Raw genomic sequence first — 23,377 nt, forward strand, 5'->3', positions numbered from 1 at the left:
TATAATCCTATGTTTCTATGTCATGTGAATTTGTATGGTTGCGCGTCACCCTTACTTACCAATCAGAAACTGGAAGAGTGGCCCATTTCCTTGAAAAACAAAACACTTCTTTTTGGGATATTGTGCAGATGCCCCTGTTCCACTCACAAATCGATTTTGATTGATTAGGCTGCTCAGTTGCACTGTTTTCCGGGTGAGTTGACGTTCGGGCCTTTAAAAGTCTTGAACTGAAAGCTGAACGCACCTTCAGCTCTTGAAAACTGACGCAGTGTCCAACACAAGCTGAGTGTGTTTTGCCGATTGCGGCCTTATGTAAACATCTTTAGTAAACTGAGAGATATATAGAGAGGGAGAGAGAGAGAAAGGGCGAAGGCAACGAGAGACAGTAAATAGAAGTCACAGTGAACAGCAAGTGATTAAATAGAAGTGGATAAAGAAACGCTGGTAATACATCAACTTGCAAAAACGAAGCATGTCACAAGGGTCAGTAAGCAGAAGTTTTATTATTTCATAGAGAAACTCAATGAAGAAGGGACGCATAGGGATGCAGCTGAAATCAACAGGTAGGTTAGGGCAGGCTGGGGCCCTGAATATCTGTAGAGTAGAAGAGGAAGGGAATTGAGGGAAGGGAGTATCGAAGGGCTTCACTGGTTTGAGATCTTGTGAGAAGATCGAGCTAGAGAAGGAGATTATATGAAAAATGTTGAATTCAACGTAATAATGATACAGGGTTGAGAGAAATCTGTTAAACATCGTTTACTGACTAAGGCAGCTGAAACGCCCGTTTCTGCAACATATTGTGAATTATTCAGAAATACTCTGCATCAGCGGTTATAATGTAAGCCCAGTCCATTGTCCACTAGAATATCTGATCTCATTGTCTTTTGGGCTGCAGTTGACTGCTGGAGGGAGGTGCTGGAATATGTTGTGTGTGGGAGTGTTGCCAATGCTTGGAGTCTGACAAAAGAAGTCAATGTGTTTTCATATGTTTGAAAATAGCTATTACAATCCTTGCATAGGCAATACTTTTCCAAAATATGTGTTTCATATATATATATATATTTCTGTACAAATGTTGTAAATGCTGAAATACACGACCAGTCGGTCAACATTTGAAAGTAAACAAAGAGCTTGTGGTCCATTTATTTCGATATATTTATATCATGTTTTAAATAGGAGAGAGGGAATATTTGGGATAAAATGTTGAAGGTTTGTTAATATCCTCACAAACAGCAGCATCGACATGGAGAACCCGAAGAAAGAATGTAAGAACTTGCATTTATTTAGCTCTTTTCGCGACTTTAGGGTGCTCCACAGCCGTACACGTACTTATTAAAATGGAGTCGCTATTGGAATGTAGATAAGGTAGCAGCCAGCATGCGCATAGCAAGCTCCCACAACAGCAATGTGATAATATCCAGATTTTTAATGATGTTCCTGGAGATACAAACATTGACCAGGCCACTCACGAAAGACCCTCTGTTCTTCTGCTAAATAGCAGAATGGGACTTGTACTCACAACCTTCTGACTCAAAGACAATGATATTGATAAGGCAATGATATTATATTTTCTTATTGTTTTCTAGTAACTAGTTAGTTACTGACGTCGGTAGTGGGGAAAATTCGAGAGTCCCTTCTCAAAGATTTTACAGCAAAGCACTTGGAGAACAGTGGTAGAATCGGACAGAGTCAGCATGGATTTACGAAAGGGAAATCATGCTTGACAAATCTACTAGAATTATTCGTGGATGTAACTAATGGAGTTGATGAGGGGGAGCTAGTGGATGGTTTTATTTGGACTTTCAGAAGGCTTTCGACAAAGTCCCACATAAGAGATTAGCATGTAAAATTAAAGCGCATGGGAATTGGGGGTAGTGTATTGCGATGGATACAAAATTGGTTGGCAGACAGGAAACAAAGAATAGGAATAAAGGTGTCTTTTTCCAAATGGTAGGCAGTGACTAGTGGGGTACCACAGTGATCGGTGCTAGGACCCAGCTATTCACAATATGTATGAATGATTTAGATGAGGGACCTAAACGTAATATCTCCAAATTTGCAGATGACACAAAACTGAGTGGGAGGGTGAGTTGTGAGGAAGAATGCAGAGAGGCTTCAAGGTGATTTGGATAAGCTGGGTGTGTGGGCAAATGCATGACAGATGCAGTACAATGTGGATAAATGTGAGGTTATCCACTTTGGTAGCAAAAGCAGGAAGGCACATTATTATCCGAATGGCTATAAACTGAGAGAGGGGAATATGCAACGAGACCTGAGTATTCTCGTACATCAATCGCTGAAGGTAAGCATGCAGGTGCAACAGGCGGGAAAAAAGGCAAATAGTATGTTGGCCTTCATAACGAGAGGATTCGAGTACAGAAGCAGGTATGTCTTGTTGCAATTATACAGGGCCTTGGTGAGGCCACAACTGGAATATTGTGTGCTGCTTTTTCTCCTTATCTGAGGAAGGATGTTCTTGCTACGGAGGGAGTGCAGCGAAGGTTTGTCAGACTGATTCCTGGGATGGCGGGACTGACGTATGAGGAGAGGTTGAGTCGGTTAGGATTATATTCGCCGGAGTTCAGAGAAATGTCTTCATCCAGAGAGTGGTGAACCTATGGAATTCTTTACCACAGAAAGCAGTTGAGTCTAAAATATTGTATGTTCTCAAGAAGGAGTTAGATATATCTCTTGGGGCAAAAGGGGTCAAAGGATATGGGGAGAAAGTGGGAACTGAGTTCAATTATGAGCCATGATCATAATGAATGGCGGAACAGGCTCGATGGGCCGAATGACCTACTCCTGTTCCAATTTTCTCTCTTTCTGTTGTTAATAAGGGATTGATCCTGTAATGTGCGCCTTTGTAGTCCTGTCAAGTCTTTTTTCTTGTTTGTTTGTCGTTTGTTTTCAATTCTGATGAACTATTTAGCCAAAATATTTAGTAATGTATTTGAATATATTTCCCTCACAGCAAGTGACTGAGCTGTTCTATCTTTGCAGCATTCTTTAGTTTTCTTCATGGTTTGGGGTACCCGGGATGTCCAGGAGTCTTTATCTCTCCCGCCTAGCTGTCATGCTCCTTTTCTTGTGCGTATGGAGTTAATTGGGACAATGAATTCTGTTTGCTGTGTTGAAAAGCCCAGCAAGTATGAATAGACTGTCCAAAAGAAGGTAACGTGAGGACGTGCCACAAAATCATGGATTTCCTCATGAAAGTGGAACGGAAGTCAGGTGCAGATTTGTGAAACAGAAAAAGGGAGAGAGAGTTCTGCAAACCGGAAGACGCTCATTTCAGGTTCTTCACTCTGGCGAATAATGTAAGGTAATGCTTTAATATGATCTATATCGTAAGGTATCGATTGATCGTTAAACTTGGCTGAATGGCAGAAGTGACATAGGCTGCCTATCTTCCAACTAGTCTGCACTTAACATCATCCTTAATGTGTCTAATTGAAGGTGGGCAATGATGACTGAGAGCCCGGATAGATCCCGGATTTGTGCATACTGATCAGTTTGAGGAGATTTGCTTTTGCAGGTAAAATATTCATATTGTTTCCTGGCAATCTAATCTAAAACCCGAAGACACGTTCATGACTCCTAGATCCACCAATGCAATCAGAAAAATCGGAAACTGGTGATTGTAGCAACTCAGCTATAACTGAGTTAATTTCAGCAGATCTCATATCGCTGGAGTTTAAATATTAAAATTTGAAGCAATTTCTTAAGATGGTAGATCAGCCCCGTGGAAATGTTAACTGACAAATTCTTTTTTTATCTTTGACATTTCAGATACGTGTTGTGTCCCTCATTACTGAAGGTGGTAAACCCACATGTCTGCAGACAGAGACTACTGAACTAACCACAGCTGTACAGCACAAACATTCATAGTTTAATTGTTGATAAATATGTGGGAGTTGTGAGTGGAGGTGTCTAAAGTTGGAGCAGAAGTTTATTTTTAGAGATTGTAATGTAAAATGCCATCATCTGTCTTGTAACTATATAAATAGTGAAGGGGGCTGGCAATAACTCTGGTCAGGCGTGTTCAGTCATAACTGTTAGCCTTTAACTGTGGGCCACACACTGATATACATTGTCATATTTGAACTATCCTAGATTGGTCAGTGACAGCAGAGAAATGCTGAAAACTGTACTAACTATCATGGTCCATTAAATCGTTGAATGATGGAACACAGAAGGAGGCCATTCGATCATTCTCGCCTGTGCTGTGCTTCGGTTGATCTCGAATTAATCTCACTTTCTTGTTCCTGTCCCATAGTCCTGTAATTATTTTCGTCTTCAAGTATTCATCCAAGTCAGCTTTGAATGCGAGCAATAAATCCGCTTCCACCACCCTTTCGCATATTGCCTTCTCCATTGCAACAAATTGCTGTCTAAAAAATGGTTCCTTCTGTCACTTCCAACTCTTTTGCCAATCAATTAATAACCAAGTCCTATAGCTGCCGTGCCTTCTGCAACTGAAAAGACTGTTCCTCGTTTACTGTATCAAAACTATTCTTAACCTTCCCTGCTCCCAGGAGAATAATCCGAACGTCTCGTGTCTTTCCACAAAACTGAATTTCCTGATCAGTGGTATAATGATTGCAATTTTATTCCTTAACCCTTTAATGTTTTGAGGTCCTTTCTATAGCGTGTGGTCAGAATTGAACACAATATTCCAGCTGAGGCCAACCCGGTGATTTATAAAAGTTTGGTAAACTTCCTTGCTTTTGTACTCTTTCCCCCTATTAATAAATCCAAGAATCCCCGAACCATTTTAACGGCATTCTCAACGTGTCTTGCAACCTTCAAGCGTGTGTGTTCTTTAGCCCTTATTCACTCTGTTCTTGCACTCCCTTTAAATGATTCCAATTACATCTGCTTATTCTTCCTTGCCGAATGGACCACTTCACATTCCCCTGTGTTAAATGTCATCTGCCACATGTCCTCTCATTTTACCAGTCTGTCTAGATCCTCATTACGTCTGTTACTAGCCATCACATTGTTTACTGTATGTCAGAGATTCGTATCCTCGTCAAACACCTTTAAAATATGCCTTGTATAATTTTCAGGTATTTAATTTACATACATATGGATAACAGCAGTGGATCTAATAACAAACCCTGGTGAAATCCACTGTGTACATCCGTCCTGTCGAAAACAAATGTTCGCTAACACCATCTGTTTCTGTCCCTTCTGCAGTTTTGCATCCATAATATCGCTTACCCTTTAACCCCATGGCCTTTAATTTTACTAACACGTATATTATGTGGGTACTTTGTCAAACACGCAGGTGTAGTAATAATGCCGTTGAACTAGTAATCCGGAGCCCAGGTTAATGGTCTGGTAACATGGGTCCGAATCCCACCACGACAGATGGTGAAATTTGAATTCAATTAAGAAATCTGGAATTTAAAGCTAGTCTAATGGTAACCATTGTTGATTGCTGTTAAAAACCTATCTAGTTCACCAATGTACTTTTGGGAAGGACATCTGCTGTCCTTACCGGGTCTGGCTTGCATGTGACTCCAGACTCACAGCAATGTAGTTGACTCTGAAATGATCTAGCAAGCCACTCAGTTCAAGGGCAATTAGGGATGGGCAATAAATGCGGGTTTGGCCAGAGACGCCCACATCCCGCAAAACGAATAAAAAGCACAGTGGAAGTCCTTATGCATAACATTAGCTACACTACCCTCATAAACTCTCTCCTTTACTTCATCAAAGAGCTCTGCCAAGTTCACCAAACACGATTTGGCTTTAACAAATCCGTGTTGACTTTCATTTTCCAAATGCCAATTAACTTTGCCAGATTATTGTCCCTAAAAGTTTCCCCACCACCGATGTTAGGCTGACTGGCATGTCGTTGCTGAGTTTATCTAGCGCCCCACTTTAAACAGCTATGTAACATTTGCAGTATTCAAGTCCTCTGGCATCAGCCCCAGTTACAAGGACGATTGATAAAATTGTAACTAGAGCCTCCCCACTTTCCACCCTTACTTCCCTCAGAAACCTAGGATCCATCTACTTTATAGACTGACAACCTTTCACAACGTCCCCTTTATCTTTTTTATCCAGTCCACTATTGTTGATGTCTCCTCCTTCACTGTGATATTCGTAGCATCCTCTTCCCCAATGGCAGCAGATGCATGGTACACAGTTAGTATCCCAGCCATGCTCTCTGCCTCCACACTATCTCCTTTTTTTATCCTTGATGGGGAGCCATGGAAACTCCCAATGGGTGAGCAAGTAAACACAGTCACTGTCAATCAGAGTAAGGCTGAGGACCTTTTGCAGGCCCAATGTATGGATAATGATTTAAAACAAATCCGAGATGTAGCATTCCCTGCATCATATAACAAATACAGATTAAGGATGTACTCCTCCTTAAGGACCGGTGGTACGTGGTACCAACCCAATACCCCAATCAGGTAATATACCAATGCCATGATATCCAGGGGTACCAAGGAATACAAACAACCACAGAGCGAATTAAAAGCTCGTGTTCGTGGACTAACGTTGTCAGGGATGTTAAGCACGATGTGGACAATTGTTTGGTGTTTGCCCAAAATAATACCGATCATTATGCCAACAAGGGACAGCTTAGACACACAAGACCAGTAAATAGACCCCGGACAAACTTACAAACAGATTATATAGCCCTATGACATCATGCAAGGGGGGATATAAGTACATCCTGGTCTTCATTGACACTTTTTGTAAGTGGGTCAAAGCCTTCCCCACCAGAACTAATATGGCTAAAATAATGGCCGACATACTGGTGCAGCAAGTATTTACCAGAAGGGGACTCCCACGCAGTACTAAGTCCGACCAGGGTACCCATTTTACTGCCCAGGTCATGCAAAATGTAATGGCCATATTGGGCATAAATCAGACATTCCACATAGCTTACCATCTGCAATCTCGTGGTATAGTAGAAAGGATGAATAATACCCTGAAAGGCATGACCCAGAAGACCATCCATCAGAAAAATTCGACATGGAATGTGGTCCTACCCTTTGTCCTGACAGAACATAGAACAGAGAACATAGAACAGTACAGCACAGGACTGGCCCTTCGGCCCACGATGTTGTGCTGAACCTTTAACCTACTCTAAGATCTAACTAACTACCTACCCTTCATTCTACTATCATCCATGTACCTATCCAAGAGTCGCTTAAATGTCCCTAATGTATCTGCTTCTACTACCACCACTGGCAGTGCATTCCACGCACCCAACACTCTCTGTGTAAATAACCTACCACTGACATCTCCCCAAAACCTTCTTCCAATCACCTTCCTCCACCCCCTGGTGATAGCCCTTTCCACCCTGGGAAAAAGTCCCTGGCTATCCACTCTATCTATGCCTCTCATCATCTTGTACCCCTCTATCAAGTCACCTCTCATCCTTCTTCACTCCAATGAGAAAAGCCCGAGCTCCCTCAATCTTTCTTCGTAAGACATGCCCTCCAATCCAGGCAGCATACTGGTAAATCTCCTCTGCACCCTCTCTAAAGCTTCCACATCCTTCCTATAATGAGGCGACCAGAACTGAACACAATATTCCAAGTGTGGTCGAACCAGGGCTTTATGGAGCTGCATCATAACCTCGCGGCTCTTAAACTCAATCCCCCTGTTAATGAAAGCCAGCACACCATACTCCTTCTTAACAACCCTATCAACTTGGGTGGCAGCTTTGAGCGATCGATGGACATGGACCCCAAGATCCCTCTGTTCCTCCACACTACCAGGAATCCTGTCTTTAAGCCTGTATTCTGCATTCAAGTTCGACGTTCCAAAATGAATCACTTCACACTTTTCAGGTTGACCTCCATCTGCCACTTCTCAGCCAAGCTCTGCATCCTGTCAATGTCCCGTTGCAACCTACAACAGCCTTCCACACTATCCACAACTCCAGCAAACTTTGTGTCATCAGCGAACCTGCTAACCCAGCCTTCCACTTCCTCATTAAAGTCATTTATACAAATCACAAAGAGCAGAGGTCCCAGAACAGATCCTTGTCGAGCACCCCTGGTCACCGAGCTCCATGTTGAATACTTTCCATCTACAACCACCCTCTGACTTCTATGTATCCAGGTAGCCAACTTTCCACGAATCCCATGCCTCCTTACTTTCTGAATGAGGCTGCCATGGGGAACCTTATCAAACTAAATGCTGGTACATAACACTCAACAGGTTTTACCCCTCATGTCCTGATGGCAGGACGTCCCATGTGAGGAATTGAAGCCCTCCTGGGACTCAGCAGAAAATAAGGCAAGCGTACAATGGTTAAGAAGATCGTGTTAGGTGGCAGAGGTTGCAGAATTATGGCAGTGCAGCAATGATAGGACAGGAAGAGGGCATTAGGAAGTTGAAGAAATAGGCGATCAGACTGGATTGGGGGACTGAGGTCGCTTCACTGTTGAGGAACAGATGGGACGAGAACTGCTGTGGAGATATTTTCCTACAATTTTCAAATCAAGATAAAGAGATTGGTGACTGTTTTCCCACATCAACTCAAACAATACAAAGCGCTTTGAAACAGCAGAAGAAAAATAACAAAAATATAGCGAATCAGCAGGGGCTAGATGAAAGTGGAAAACTTAATGGTGATAAGTACAAAAGATCAGAGAACGAAAGAATGAGAGAGAGAGAAGTGGAAGATGAATGGAGAGAGCAAAATGGAAAGCGGATGCTTGTTGAGAAAGGTAAGAGCAGTCATGCTCTTTGACTGGCCACACGTGGTGTGATATAAATATTGAATAAGAAAATAGTATAATATGCATTTGATGCAATTCCAGTCAATCATTTTCACAATAAATTGTTGTGCCTTCATTTACAATGTTCACTGTCTGTAATTCCGCCCTCGCGGATGTTGACGCACTGTAGCTCCACAAAAAAAACGGAAATATGAATTTATTACTGAAATATAGAAATCGCTAACATAACCAATACAACATGAAGCGTATTCATTCACAATTCCCCGAATACCCTCCAAAGAGGGAACTTTGTGATTGACAGCTGCGCTGGTTGGGTTCGGCTTTAGGTTAGGGCTAAAACTTAATTGCTGCACCAATATTCTGCTTCGTAGAAATTACATATTGGTTGATATGAAGAAACTTTCAAAAAGCGTCTGCTAGTTACTGGACGCTGAACACAATGTACATACACGGAACAGCCTCCAGAACAAGCGCAATCACGGAATATCGGAGGGGAAAGGGTCAGTTTTCTGCATGAAGCCTTATTGGGCCGAATTACATCTTGAACAAGCTTAAACGATCACGGACAACATAAGCATTACTCTGGATGTAGCTGAATGGGTTTTAAAATGTTAGCATTGTTTGCTCCGGTGCGGCCGATTCATCCCAGATTTCACTGTTATAACTTACAGAAACAAGCAGAAAATTGTATGTTCTTCGGAATCAGCCAAAAAAAGACTAATACGCCCTTCGAATTGTGGCCCACACACACAGTCGGGTTCAAATCAACTGCGCCCAAATAATTGGTAACTTGTCTGACTCTCTAAGTGTAATTTGTCCCTGCGCATAATTCCTTTAAATTGGCACGACATGTTGAGGCGCAGCTGCAAATACAATTGTTTTCTTGGTGCTGAAGCGCAATTTTTTTTTAAATTTGCAGCCTCGTCCACAGTTGTGAGGGTTCATATTGTGGGCATTTCATTGCAGCAGGTTTTCAGACAAGGTCATGTTAGAACTTGTTTGTAAATCAGTTATTATCACAGAATAAAGAACAATGTTAAAGAATTGCATTTTAATTGCATAACTAAATTTGTGAATGTCAATCAAAGTATATTCCATATATTTTTTGCAAGAAGTTCACTTTCATGTGCCTCATTGCAATGCAAATGCAATGTCTGTTTTACTTCATAACATCACGTGTATTAAGGTATTGCCAATTTCAAGACCATCGGACTTTACCGGAGAAATTATGTTAGCCTTCATTTATATGAGATTGCAGCATATTCGCAGGTCTCCTCATTTTTCATGTGTCGTTGATTTTTATGGAAGTCTGAAATATTGATCGTTGCGGACACTTTATTCTGAGCTGTTTTTCTCGGGCGTGGGGCGCCTGAACCAGCGTCTGTATATTGATCGTGACTCTGTAACGGAAGGTATTTTTGTTAGATATTGCAGAAAGGGAGTGGAACGCGATTTGAGTATGTTGTTTTCACCAGAAGAAATCCAACGATTTAATCTCAGCTCAGCTTTCCAATATCACTGATCCCTGAGATGGGGGTTGTGACGTTTTTATGCAAGAAACAAAGAACTTGCAACGATATATAAGGACAAGCTGATAAAGCTATGATAAAGCATATGGGATTGCTGGCTTTATGAGGAACATAAGAGAAATAAAAGTAAGGAAATTTTGCTCAACCTTTATAACTCAGCGATTAGCTCTCAGTTGCAGTGTTGTGAGAGGTGCAGAGGAGATTAACACGAATGGTACCAGGGCGACAGGACTTCAGTCCATCGGTGATTTGGGAGAAGCAGCGATGGTTGTCCTTGGAGCAGACACAGATAAGGGAAACTTTTGAAATGGAGAACATTTACTGTGTTGTTCAAACAGAGTTCTGGACACTGGGGCTAATTGTATAGCACTGTCAAAGATCCAACACCGACTTGATAGACTGAATTCCCTCCGTCTGTGATGTATGATTTTATATTTTGAAGAGAATCAACACTGCAATGCAATGGATAACTTTTAATGTATACCGACCATTCAGGAAAAATGCAGCAAGCAGTAGATTTGAAGAATGGAGAGTAAATCTGTTTTAGATCGTGTTCATTGGGAGATAAATGTTTGCAAGGGCAGAGGCAGAAATTGCTTCCACCTGCGTAACTGAACAATGAGGTTAGTGGCCAGAAGTCCAGCTTGACTGACTCCTGCGAAACAGAGTGCTTAACTCGAGAATATGGTAAGTTTGGGAATTTCAATGGTTGATCTTTTTCTATAATATAGTCATGTTTGCATTTATAATTTAACTGAACTTGAACGTTAAATTGTAGTTTCTTGCAGTTTTAGTCTGTAATAAAGAAGCTGCCTTTTGGTGTCAGGTACATAGTTGTTATATGGTAGCTAGTGTGAACTGGTTCCCCAGTCAGCAGGGGCTGACTCAGGTCTCTAGAATTCCAACTAGTGTAAATACAAGAGGTTTTGCCAATGCAAGAAGGAAGTACCCCGAATTCCAGCCCGTCTGAGTCTTGCGAGACGAAGTGCATAACTCAGGAATCTGGGACAGCAGTTTAAACTGGTACCGGGGCGATATAAGTATTGCATTATAATTTACAAATTAACGCTTTAAGATACTCAATCTCGCTGCAAATTATCACTGAGTGATGTTTCTGAACTTGAAACCTAACTAATTAAATACAACGCAATAAATATTCAAGGTAGGTGATGTGTTTCGGTTGTTGCATGTGGGAGCTGGTGGACACCTGTGTGAGCTACAGCAGCCACGTCTGCAGTAAGTGTCCCGCTCAAGGAACTTTGGGTCAGAGTTGAGGAACGGGAGTTATGCTTCGGATACTGGGTTACATCAGGGAGGGAGAAAGTTACCTGGACACTTTGTTCCAGGAGGCAGTCACACCCCTTAGGTTAGTTACTTCAGATACGGTCCGTGGTCAGGCAAAGGAGGGTGTGATTGTGAGTGCGATAGGTATGGGTATCCAAAAGGGAGCAATGGAGTAGCCTCAGCCCTTGCACTTGTCCAACAGGGTTGAGGTTTTGCAGCTTGCGTGGACTATAGTAGGGACTGCAGGAAGGATGAGCAAACTGACCACAGCATCGTGGTGCTGGAGGCCATTCCAGTGAGGCGAATAAAAAGGAATGTAGCAGCTGTAGCGGAAAACTACTTAGGGGATAGAAACTGTTCTCTGCAGCCAAGATCGTGAGTCCCAAAGGCTGTGTTGTCTGCCAGGTGCCAGGACCGAGGGGAGACGGTGGCAGGGTGATAAAGACACTGCACTAATAAGCCAGAGGCCCAGGTTAATGCCTGGGGACACGGGATCTAATCCCACTGCGACTGCTGTTGGAATTTAAATTCCATAATCAACCTGAAATTGAAAGCTAGTCTCAGTCATGGTGCTATGAATCTATCATCGATTGTTGCAAAACCCATCTGGTTCACTAATGTCTTATAGGGAAGTAAATCTGCCATCCTCACCTGGTCTGGCTTACTTGGGACTACACTCCCACAGCAATGTTGTTGACTCTTAACTGCGCTCCGAAATGGCCAAGCAAGCCATTCAATTGTCAAGGGAAATTTGGGACGGGCAACACATGCTGGCCATGCCAGCGACAACCCCATCCCATGAAAGAATAAAAAAAGGACATTTAGAAAATCATAATGCAATGCGGAAGAGTCAACATGGTTTTATGAATGAAAAATCGTGCTTGAAAAATTATTAAAGTTTTTTGAGAAGAGAACAAGCGGGGTGGATAACAGGAAGATGGTAGATGTAGTGTATTTGGATTTCCAACAAGAATTTGATGAAGTGGCGTATAAAAGGTTAGAACATAAGATAAAAGATCATGGTTTGGGGGTAATATATTAGCATGGATAGCGGATTGGCTAAGTAACAGGAAACAAAGAGTAGGGATATATGGAGCATTTTCAGTTTGGCCAACTGTAACTCGTGGGGTGTCACAGCGATCTGTGCTGGGCCATCAAATATTTTTGATCTACATCAATGACTTTGATGAAGGGACCGAGTGTACTGCAGCCAAATTTGCGGATGATATAAAGATAGGTAGGATGGCCAATTGTCAGGAAGACAAAAAGTGCCTGCAAATAGATATAGATCGGTTAAGTGAGTGGGAAAAACTTTGGCAGATGGAGGATAATGTGGGAAAGTGTAAGGTTGTCCACTTTGATGGGAAGAAAAGAAAAACAGAATATTATTTACATGGAGAGTGATTATAGAAAGCTACAGTGCAGAGGGATCTGGGTGCCCTTGTATATGAATGACAAAATGTTAGCATGCAGGTATAGGAATTAATTAACATTTATTGCAAGGGTGATGAGTAAAAAAGTAGGAATGTTTTGATACAGCTGTTTAGGCATTGGTGAGACTGCACCTAGAGTACTGCGTACAGATTTGGTCTTCTTACCTACCGAGTAAACTGTTCAGGGAAGGTTCACGAGGCTTATTCCAAGGAATAAGATGTTGTCTTATGAGGAAAGATTGATCAGATTGGACCTATACTCATTGGCGTTTAGAAGAATGAGAGGTGATCTTATTAAAACATGCAGGATTCTGAGGAGGCATGCCAGGATAGATGCTGTGATGATATTTCCCTTCATGGGGAATCTAGAACTCGGGAGCACAGTTTCAAGTATCTTACTTTTATGACGGAAATGAGAAGGAATTTCTTCTCTCAAAGGGTTTTTAATCTTTGGAATTCTCTTCCCCAGAGAGCAGTGGATGCTGGGTCATTGAATATATTCAAGGCTGAGTTGGACAGACTTTTGGTTCACAAGGAAATCTAAGGTTATGGGGCAGACCGAAAAGTGGGGTTAAGGTCACAGTCAGGTCAGCCATGATCTTATTGAATGGTGGATCAGGTTTGAGGGGTCTAACGGTCTACTACTGCTTCTATTGTTTTTTTCTTATGTTTAAGCAAGAAGCAAAAGGAGCACATTTTGAGGCTCATCCAAAGGACGGGATCTCCAGCAATGCAGCACTCAATCAATGCTGCATTGTATTTTCTGCCTAGATTTTATGTTTCAAAGCTGGAGCGAAGCTTGAAGGCAAATTCTGCAGAGTGTAAGTTGAGGGACAACTTAGCCATATAGACACGAAGATGCCAGTGGAAATTGCATATGATTGTGAGTAATGTGCATCACTTCTGGGACCTCTGAAACCTTCTGAGACCACGTTGAGCATTTAACCTTGAGGCAAAATGTCAAAGGGAAGGGATGAAAATGAGTTGTGGCTAACATTCTGTTTGAACCAGTTTGTTTAGTGTAGAATCGCCCACGTGAGTAACAGGTCACTAACTGCAGAGGCCATAGAAATACTTCACACTTAGTGACTACTCTTCTCTTCAGAATAGCAGCGACCACGTTTCTGAAACTCCCATTCATCTGTTGTTTTTTGCTTTGCATGTGTTACTTGCTGGTTGAAAAGAGACCAATCATCCCATAATTGTCATTGCAGCTCTGCATCACTTACCCCAGCGTTTGACACGATCTGCACTGTACTGTAAATCACCGCATCACCATCCCTTTCTGAGACACATGCAGTATCAGTACGCTTCTTCCTAAATAATAAAACATAAAAATGATGGGCTTCCTATTATTAACTTGGATATTTATTTAATGTATACTGTAACTTAAGAAGAATGACATCAGTAAATCAGGACAGACTTGTGCCTTTTACGTTTCCTAACTAGCACCGACCAGCTCCAATACCGGATTCTTTTCAATGAATACCTGTCTAGATTTCAAAAGCGATCTGTCTACTTTTCCTGTGAAGCCCGCGAAAGGCGAGGTGCTGTCTGCTGCAGATGAAATAAATTGTGCTAACGAACGGGTATAGGAGGCTCATTCAATAATTTAACATCTTGCTAAATAGCAGGTGGAAGCGTTTCAGCGAGAAAACACATTCCCCTCTGCTCGTATGTTGATGGGAGAAATATACACATAGAATGATAGAGAAGCAGCAGAGATCGAGGCCATTCGGCCCACTGCGTAATGAACCAGCTCTCTTGACTCCCACTCCGAACACTTGACCCAAATCCCTGCATCTTTTTCTTTCAAGAATTTATCCCAATCCTTTTCAAAGGCTACTACTGAATCTGTATCCACCACCCTTTCAGGCATTGCATTCCAAATTGTAAGTACTGGTTACCTTACAATTCTTTCCCCGTCTTGTCTCTGACACTTTACCACTCACCTTAAATCTGCAATCTCTCATGAACGACGTTTCAACCATTGGAAACAGTTTATCTTTATTTATTGTATCTAAACCTGTCATGATTTGAAACAAATAAATCAAATCTCTTCTCAAGCTTCTGTGCTATAAAGACATGAACCCGACTATTTCCAAACTATCATTGTAACGGTAACCACTCATCCCAGGAACCATTCTAGTAAACCTTTTTTGTACCGTGTCCAAAACATTCCCGTACTTCTGCAAGTGTGGTTTCTGCAATTGGGCAGAATTCTGTAGTTGGTGTCGACACAGTTTTTCTATGGGTTTAGCATAACATCCTTGATTTTGTACTCTGTGCCTCTATTTATAAAGCCCAGGCAGGATCCCTCTTCATTAAGGGCTTTGTAAACCTATCCTGCCACATTAGAAGATCTGTGCACAAACACCGCCAGTTCACTCTGTTTTTGCACAACCTCAAAACTGCCGACATGAGGAGTCACTTCATTGATTTCAATAGCAAACATCGAGTGTGGTTTGTCGAACGATACATTTGATTGGCAGCACATTGTAAACCAAACAGAGTAATTTGAATTAACTTGGAGCCAGTCACTTTTTTGAAGGTCATTTTCAGTCCGGCAATTTAAAAGCAGGGAGTCTGTCTCGAGTATTCAAAGAGAGCTAGTCAGGCCAAATAGTTTAATTCACTTTTAAGAATAGATTAGCAAACCCAACAGAATTCATTATTTCATCATACTTTCGCAGATCTGTCGCACCCAATTTTGAAATAAAATCTTCTGCTCCTGGAGTCAAACACACTTAACAACTACGGAAAACATCTGTCTCTCGTTATTTCTACTATTTTCTTATTATTTCACTGTCTGATGGAATCGCTTGATCGTTAGAGGTTGAGTGTCATTCTAGTATATTGTTATGCTGAGACCTTAACATGTCAAGGAGACTTACACGGGGGTGCCCGAGAAAAGCAGCAGCTGAAACAAACTGAACAGCATTCTGTGCTCGTTCTTCGGGAATGCTACACACTTTCTGTAGAATGCAGGGGTGGTGACAACACTCGCCGGGACAGAAGTCGCTGTCATCACAAGTTCAAAAATGGCCTCTTTAAACAGGTATTAAAAAAAACACAGGACAATTTCAGCTATTTGGCTTGACGAACTCTCGTCTTGAAAGCTCTGGAGAGACTCCCTGCTTTGAAATGATCAGGCTGATAATTACCTTGACAAAGGTGACCGGCTCTAAGTTGATTGAAATTACTGTTTGCTCTGTTTACAATGTGCTGCCAGTGAAAGCTTTCCTTCAGGAAGAATGCAAAGACAGTCTGATCCTGGCATTTACTAACAGAATACTGTAATCGATGCTGGGAGATGTGAGACAATCGATAGTGTGCAGTGGGCACACTTCCACTTCCCGCCCACCATCTTCTACTTTCACAACACTGCTCCAACTCCCACAGATGGTCACTTTTATCAGGGGGTTGTTATTTAAGTGGCCTTTATTGGCTGAGACATAGAATATAGGAGCATGGAGGTAATGATGGAGCTGTATAAGACGCTAGTTATGCCACAGCTGGAGGACTGTGGACAGTTCTAGTCGCCACACTAATTGCACTGCAGGAGGTGCAGAGGCGATTCACCAGGATGTTGCCTGGGCTGCAGCATTTTAGCTATGAAGAGAGATTGGATAGGCTAAGGTTGTTTTCCTTAGAGCAGAGAAGGCTGAGGGGGGACCTAATTGAGGTATACAAAATTATTAGGGTCTTTGATAGGATAGTTAGGAAGAAACGTTTTCCCTTAAAAGAGGGAATCAATAACCAAGGGGCATAGATTTACGTTAAGGTGCAGGAGGTTCACAGGGGATTTGACGATTTTTTTCAACCAGTAGTTAGTTGGAATCTGGAACACACTACCTGAAGGTGTGGGAAAGGCTGGAACCCTCGCAACATTTAAGAACTTTTGAGATATGCCCTTGATACGCCACAGCATACAAGGTTCCGGGCCAAGTACTGGAAAATGGGATTAGAATGGATAGGTGTTTGATGGCCGGCACAGACACGATGGGCCGAAGGGCCTGTTTGTCTGCTGTATAACTCTATAACTCTCTGTGGAAATCCCCTTTAAATCTCCAGTTTATGCAATTTAGAAACACACATACTTTTGTATCTTCACCATGAGCACGATTGCAGTTAAAATAACAAGTCCACAGGCCCCTCCTCCTATTCTGCAGATGTTTGTCCGAGAGATCAGACCTAAAATGTTGGAAAATACATTGATGTATATTAGCATATTGGGTTCAAAATATCTACTGTGGAAACATATTTGAGTCCAAAGAAGGATGCTTCCTTCATATTTGGATCGCAAAGCTAATGGAGGCTGAGGTACTCCACTTGTCCCTGTCTGCTGATTTTTCTTTGAAAACTCCATATTTTGAACTTGCTCACTGGCTTAGGTTTACAATAAATAATTAAAGGTTCATGATGTGCAACTCACAACTGACAAATTAACGGTCTACAAACTTTCACTTTGAAAAACTGTGGACATACTTTAATTAGAATGTAGACCCACCAACACTATCAGTTACAGACGAAAGGTCTATAATATATGAAAATAATGGAATTTCGCTTAGTTTAACAAATATCTGTTATATGTACTCAACTTAATCTGAACAAGATAAAGAAAGCATGCACATACAAAAAGCTAGAATGCAGTTAACCGCCGGACCATTCAGTATGAGACTCAACAGTGATAGAGTGAACTCTTGACACTAATTAGGGACAAATTCAGTCTTAACCTGCTGACTCTAACACCGTTCAGTTAATGACTGACCAGTGATGACCAACTCCCGTATAGTGTTCAAATTGCAGAGAAATTAAACACGTACCCTCAGAGTGGAGCTGGGATGTGCTGATACAATCACCGTGCTTGTTTGCTGCAGCACATGAAATCGTGCTTCCAGTTCCAGCTGAGTGAATCAGTCTCAGGGAGCTCTGCATGTGGTAACTATTCACCACCCAGGAGAAGACTTCCACATCTGACGTGTTCCCAGTGATAATTTTCCCATTGAGGTCCCATGTAATATTAGCCAGTGGATTGCTTCTTATCTGGCAGCTACAAATTGTCCCATTCTCAGACCTAGTGCAGATCGGGCCTGCCACTATTGTGGGTTTATCTGAAAAATAAATGATTACTTTCACAACCACAGTCTCCAAAGACAAATACATTCAGTTTTTGAACTGACCATAATGGTTCCAGCAGCTACTATTTTAACATGAAATAATTTAAGATAGATTATGACCTTTACATTTAAAATAGGGTAGCACGTTAGTTACAGCTTCATGTTGAATCCAGTGAGTGTTCAGTGCAACCATACTTTTACAGAGAAATATTGTGTGGCTTCCTCTGATGGAGGGAATTTGGGTGTTATTGTGCATAATTCATCTACAATATGACTGACATGTCAGTGTTTTAAAATGTCCATCCATTTTATTTTTATTTCCTTCACTGGATGTATTATGTTCTTCCTTTGTTGTGATATTTAAAATATTCTTCTGCAGACGCCCAGTTAACATGACGACATTTTAAAAGACTAATTCTTTAAATATGACGTTGTTAGCTCAACATTTGTACAACGAACAGAGTCTGAGTTAGCAGCTTTTTTGTTCGATTTTAATTTTGTATAATTTTTGTGCATCAAAGTGCGCAATGTCAGTTCTCAAGATTGCAAACTGTTTAATCCATGCTTCAATATTACTTCTGAACAATTAGATGTAGGGTAAAGCACCCAGTAAATCTGCCTATATCCTAATTAGAATCGTGCAAACGGCTACATTTATGTCACACTGTGCCATCGGCAAATCTTGCCATCCTAACCGAGAGGGTCATTTTTTTCTCCAGTATTTCCTATGGAGTATTTTTTAAAGCTAAATGAGCAAGGAAGAGAGGTGATAGCCCAAACGCATGTCACATCTGCTCTTTGGAGCAAGCAGGTGACAGAAAGTTGGGTTTTAATCGAGCGTTCATGAAATTAAATTAAGGAAGTCATACACACTTACATTGTACAGAAATCTGTGTGGAGCTGTTAGCGCTGCTTTGTTCATTTTCAGCCATGCACCAATATTCACCGTCATCTTCAGAACTAATATTGTGGAATAGCTGTTTTAGTTCACCAGTGGAAGATCTACCGATCTTTTTACCATTTTTCACCCATGCTAAATTGAACGGAGGTTTCCAACGTGCCATGCAATATAATAATAGTGAATTGCCTTCCACTGCTACTATAGACAAATTGACTTTTGGGTTTTCCAGTCCATCTGAAACAGGCATTAATTTAAATTGTTATGTTACAAGAACGCACAAGAATTAGGATCAGAAGTAGGCCATTCGGCCCTTGGAGCCTGCTCCAGCCATTCGATCAGGTCATGGCTGATCTGATTGTGGCCTCAACTCCACTTCCTTGCCTGCCCCCCATGACCCTTGTGGATCAAACATTGAACTAACGCAGCCTTGAATGTATTCAATGATGTAGCCTCCACTTCCCTCCGGGGAAGAGAATTCCACAATCTAACGATCATCTGAGAGAAAGGATTTCTCCTTATCTTAGTCTTAAACGAGAGGCCCCTAATATTTCAACCGTGTTCCCTAGTTCTAGAATCCCTCACAAGGGGAACCACCCTCTCAGCATGTACCCTGTGAAGTCCCCTCAGGATCTTTTGTGTTTCAATAAGATCACCTCCCATTCTTCTAACCTCCAATGGGTATCGACTCAACCTGCTCAACCGTTCTTCATTTTATTAGGTAAAAAGAGGACGAGTATGAATCACAGTTTAAAGCTATAAAATAACTTTTTTCCCTGAGAAGTTGCTCCTCCCTTTTTGTCTCCACTTTTGTAGTGATACTGGTATCTTATTCAAGCCCATTCCGCAGGCCAACGAGAGCTGAAATCGGGCTTTAAATCAGAGACCAGCTTCTGTCTCCTACTCCTACTCATTTGTGTCACCTTATGACTGACTAAACTCACAACGACGCTGGAAGGCCTTCGTTTAAGAATTAGCAATCAAATAATCCAAACTCTTAAAGGCCCCAGAATTGTTTTCCGGGTCTGACTCTTCCTGACAGAGTGAGACTGAGCGCCATTCCGCTTCATCGATTATCGGCATAAATTCTCACAGTACAGGGGCGGATGGTAACTCGATGCATTCTGTGATAGGGTACCAAATCTTTAATAAATTAATTGCGATGGAAATACAAATATTGAACTAGTTGGCCGACAAATTATATCTATTAATTTTGGAACAAACACTTACATTTAACCTGCAAGGTAAGGTTTTGTGTTGAAGAAGAAGAAAATTGGAAGCCATCAATTATAATTGTGCATCCCAGAATGTTTCCGTGTTGAGCAAATGATGGAGTGAAGGTGAGCATGGATGAAACTCTCCGAGAATGTGACCAATTGTTGATTATTTCTGCACCATCATTAGTATCCCATGCAAGAGGAAGGGGCTCATTGTAATAAATCCACTTCACGTTCAGGTTGCTATTCGGGCAGCTGTCGGTGATTGAACAGGTCAATCGTGCAGTTCGTGCAGCAATCAGTTCGTCATAACCTGAAATACTTGGCTTTTCTATAAGAACAGGAGATAAGGTGCATGTCAGGTTCATTTCAATTTTAAAACTGGGAAGTGATCTGCTCCGAGTAAATCTCGGAAAGCATCTTTTTAAAGTCACATTTCATTATTTTCTGTCAGTTATGTCTTATGAGTGAGTTAGCTGTTCTGAATTATTCCTTTGAGTTATAAAGTAGTAATGCCTCATCCGGCAATATATAGCTCACTTAATGCATCATTACTTGTTTCATCAGGTTTCAGGTGGTGGAGCTGATTTGGTGGAGACAAGTGGAACAGCTTTGCAAACTGCAGTTAGAATCAGCATTACCTCCATAAATATCACGAATATTTAATCTACTCATTTGCCTTCTTTCTATTTTTTGACCAGCTCTTCCTCGTGTGATGGTGACTTCGGCAGATAGAGACAAAGCCCAGAATCTGTTGTAAAGAACAGTCACTGTACAAAGGTGATGCTCAAGAAATAAATAGACCAGAAAATAAACGACGGGTAACATCGTCTTTTGCCAGACAACTGGACCTGGTCATTCTCGCTCCAATCTATAGCAAGGCTACAGAGCGTATTGGTGTGGGTCTGGCTCCTTTGAGGAAGTATAAATGTTTACAAAGCCTTAAAACTGGGACGGATATTAGAGTAAAATAGAGTTTGGGATAATTTAACATAAGTGCTTAAACTTATGAAGTAGCTGGATCAACGGAGATAGAATCAGACTGCGATAGAATTTGAATTGCCGTCAAAACTGGCAGTCCCGATCAGCCACCCATTCCAGCAATCCCCGATTTCAATGTAAATAATGACCTGCTGGCTTTTATATTATATATTCGACCAACAACCCCGGTTTCACGTTCAGTCACCATGTTGCAAATAAATTCTGAATTGAACATTTAGGAATAGGTTGGAATGGTAAAAATGAATTGGAACTTCTATGTGAAATGAGCAGGCACATGCGATTAGGAATGTTGTTCATGTGGAGGATAAACAACAACACGGACTGGCTGAGTTCAAACGCTATTTTTACTGCTGTCATTTCTCTATATTTATGTATTTATGATATGCACCACTGCACTGTTATCGCTACCCAGTCATCCTGTGTTTCAAAAATCATCTGTACACGGCCACAGACTTTGCAATATTTGCCTACTTTTCACGTCATTTGATTCATATTGATCCAATGGTGAGAAAATGTGCAAAAGGAACAAAGAGAGCGTTCACCTGAAACAGAAAGAGAAACAGCGATACTGCGATATTGTCGAGTAGTCCAGCCCCAAGACATTTCCAGGATGAATTGATATGTGCCTCCATCGCTCTTCTTGATATTCTTTATCAGGAGGGAGCATTGATTTGTTGCAAGGTTGCCCTTGAACTCAGCTCTCCCAACATAGTTAGAATGCTGACGGTGTGGATCTTTCGAATCATAAATAATGGAGCCGCCGTGTTCACCAGGACCAGCACCCCACTTCATCCACATTCCGTTTAGTCTGTTGATATAGACTGGATTTTCAAACGTACACCGGATCTCTGCACATGAACCCAACACCGCTGGCAGAATCTTTGGAATCGTCACAGAACATTGAGCACTACTAATCACTGAGAGAAAACATAGACTCCCTTTAATTTTTCATTTAAAATGGATTGCAACATCTTAAACATTCATTAACAGATTTCCTAATTGACAAAACACATCTCAACAGCAAGTTAAATATCAGTTAAGGCCTTTTTCAAATCAAGGCAAAATATTCAAAAAACACGAATCACAACACCTACTAAATTGTGCGATGGAATACCTGTTTGATAGAAGATTTATGAACCAATAATATGCAGATTCAATATTCATCTAAAAACCGAATACGTACGCACCAACGAGGAAGTGAATGCCCGAAAATGCTCATTAAATATTAATTGAAGCATTGATCAAAACCTGCATTAAATTGTTTCAATTGATCAATAAATATGAATTAAAATGCTTTCAGTTGTGCACCGCCATGCTCATTAAATACAATTTGAAAAGCCCTGGACCTCAAAGTTAATTGATGAGGCAAAAACAATACAGCAATAAATCATTCAAGAAATTACCATTCCACCAGTTTAAAAATCAATAACCAGAAATCATTTATATTGTGTGAATCCTGTTCTTTTCCTATAAAATATAAATAACCCGCTGCAGGAATTATAAAAACATCAGAAATGTACCTTGTGTCAAGGTCATGAGGTAAGCAAACACGCAACTCCTCATGGCTGGAGCAATTGCTGATTTCACTGTCAAAATAATGAGAACCTATTCCACTATTCAGAATATTCACGTTTCTGCATTGCTCTTGCCAGTCACATCTTTGTATTTCTTGACTAATCAGCTTCAGACTGTCTGGGAATTCAGGTGTTCGGAGCTTACCGAACTGTGCTTACTCACTCAGCTTCGTTAGCGAGGTTGGCAGCTTACCCCACGATTATTGAGTATGATGCTCTGGTGCGTTTAACAGTTGCTACAGAATGTTCGGTTCAGAAACAAATATCTCCTCTCCCCCCTCCCCCAGCTCAAACACACAGGCACTAAGTGAAACAAATGTATTGGAAGCTGCATCTGAACGGTGCCGCCCACGCATGCAGACACCTCTGAATCACATTTCGCACATATTTAGCCATCTGGACACGAATACGAGTTGAATTCTGCATATCTGTCACTTCAGCTAATGTGGCTGCTGCAGCGCATAGACTTGTGGTTTCCTCATCTTCGTTAGTTAGTGCTACATCGTGCCTCTGCATCGTCAGAACTAGGAATCGTTTAACGCTGTGTTAAGCTGCCTCTTTCCCCAGTTGAATTAACTCTTTACAAGCGCCGTCATTTGGCTG

General features: G+C 41.4%; 1 protein-coding gene across 2 annotated transcripts; it reads right to left on the reverse strand.

The window, feature by feature from the left end:
* Positions 1–8,938: 8,938 nt before the first annotated feature.
* Positions 8,939–23,046, reverse strand: LOC137352916 (sialic acid-binding Ig-like lectin 5). Of its 2 annotated transcripts, none has more exons than XM_068018768.1 (8): positions 22,721–23,046; positions 21,743–22,079; positions 20,212–20,529; positions 18,961–19,218; positions 17,790–18,077; positions 17,064–17,157; positions 14,193–14,280; positions 8,939–10,117 (listed from the first exon to the last, which is right to left on the reverse strand). In XM_068018768.1, exons 2-8 carry the CDS (start codon positions 21,996–21,998, stop codon positions 9,956–9,958), a joined length of 1,464 nt encoding a protein of 487 aa, XP_067874869.1. In that variant the 5' UTR covers positions 21,999–22,079; positions 22,721–23,046; the 3' UTR covers positions 8,939–9,955. The 2 variants fall into 2 exon arrangements, with proteins under 2 accessions (XP_067874869.1, XP_067874868.1); XM_068018767.1 differs by having other exon boundaries at positions 21,743–22,117.
* Positions 23,047–23,377: the final 331 nt, after the last annotated feature.

The sequence above is a fragment of the Heterodontus francisci genome, chromosome 39 (assembly GCF_036365525.1).
Source record: "Heterodontus francisci isolate sHetFra1 chromosome 39, sHetFra1.hap1, whole genome shotgun sequence".
Classification (NCBI taxonomy): Eukaryota; Metazoa; Chordata; class Chondrichthyes; order Heterodontiformes; family Heterodontidae; genus Heterodontus; species Heterodontus francisci.

Bases quoted from the DNA above. Each gene is read 5' to 3' on its own strand.
- LOC137352916 (XM_068018767.1), bottom strand. From the start codon at position 22,763: ATGAGGAGTTGCGTGTTTGCTTACCTCATGACCTTGACACAAG. The intron at 20,530-21,742 runs GTGAACGCTCTC...CTGTTCTTATAG, and splicing joins TGTTTCTCTTTCTGTTTCAG to AAAAGCCAAGTATTTCAGGT. The intron at 19,219-20,211 runs GTAAGTGTTTGT...TGCCTGTTTCAG, and splicing joins CCTTACCTTGCAGGTTAAAT to ATGGACTGGAAAACCCAAAA.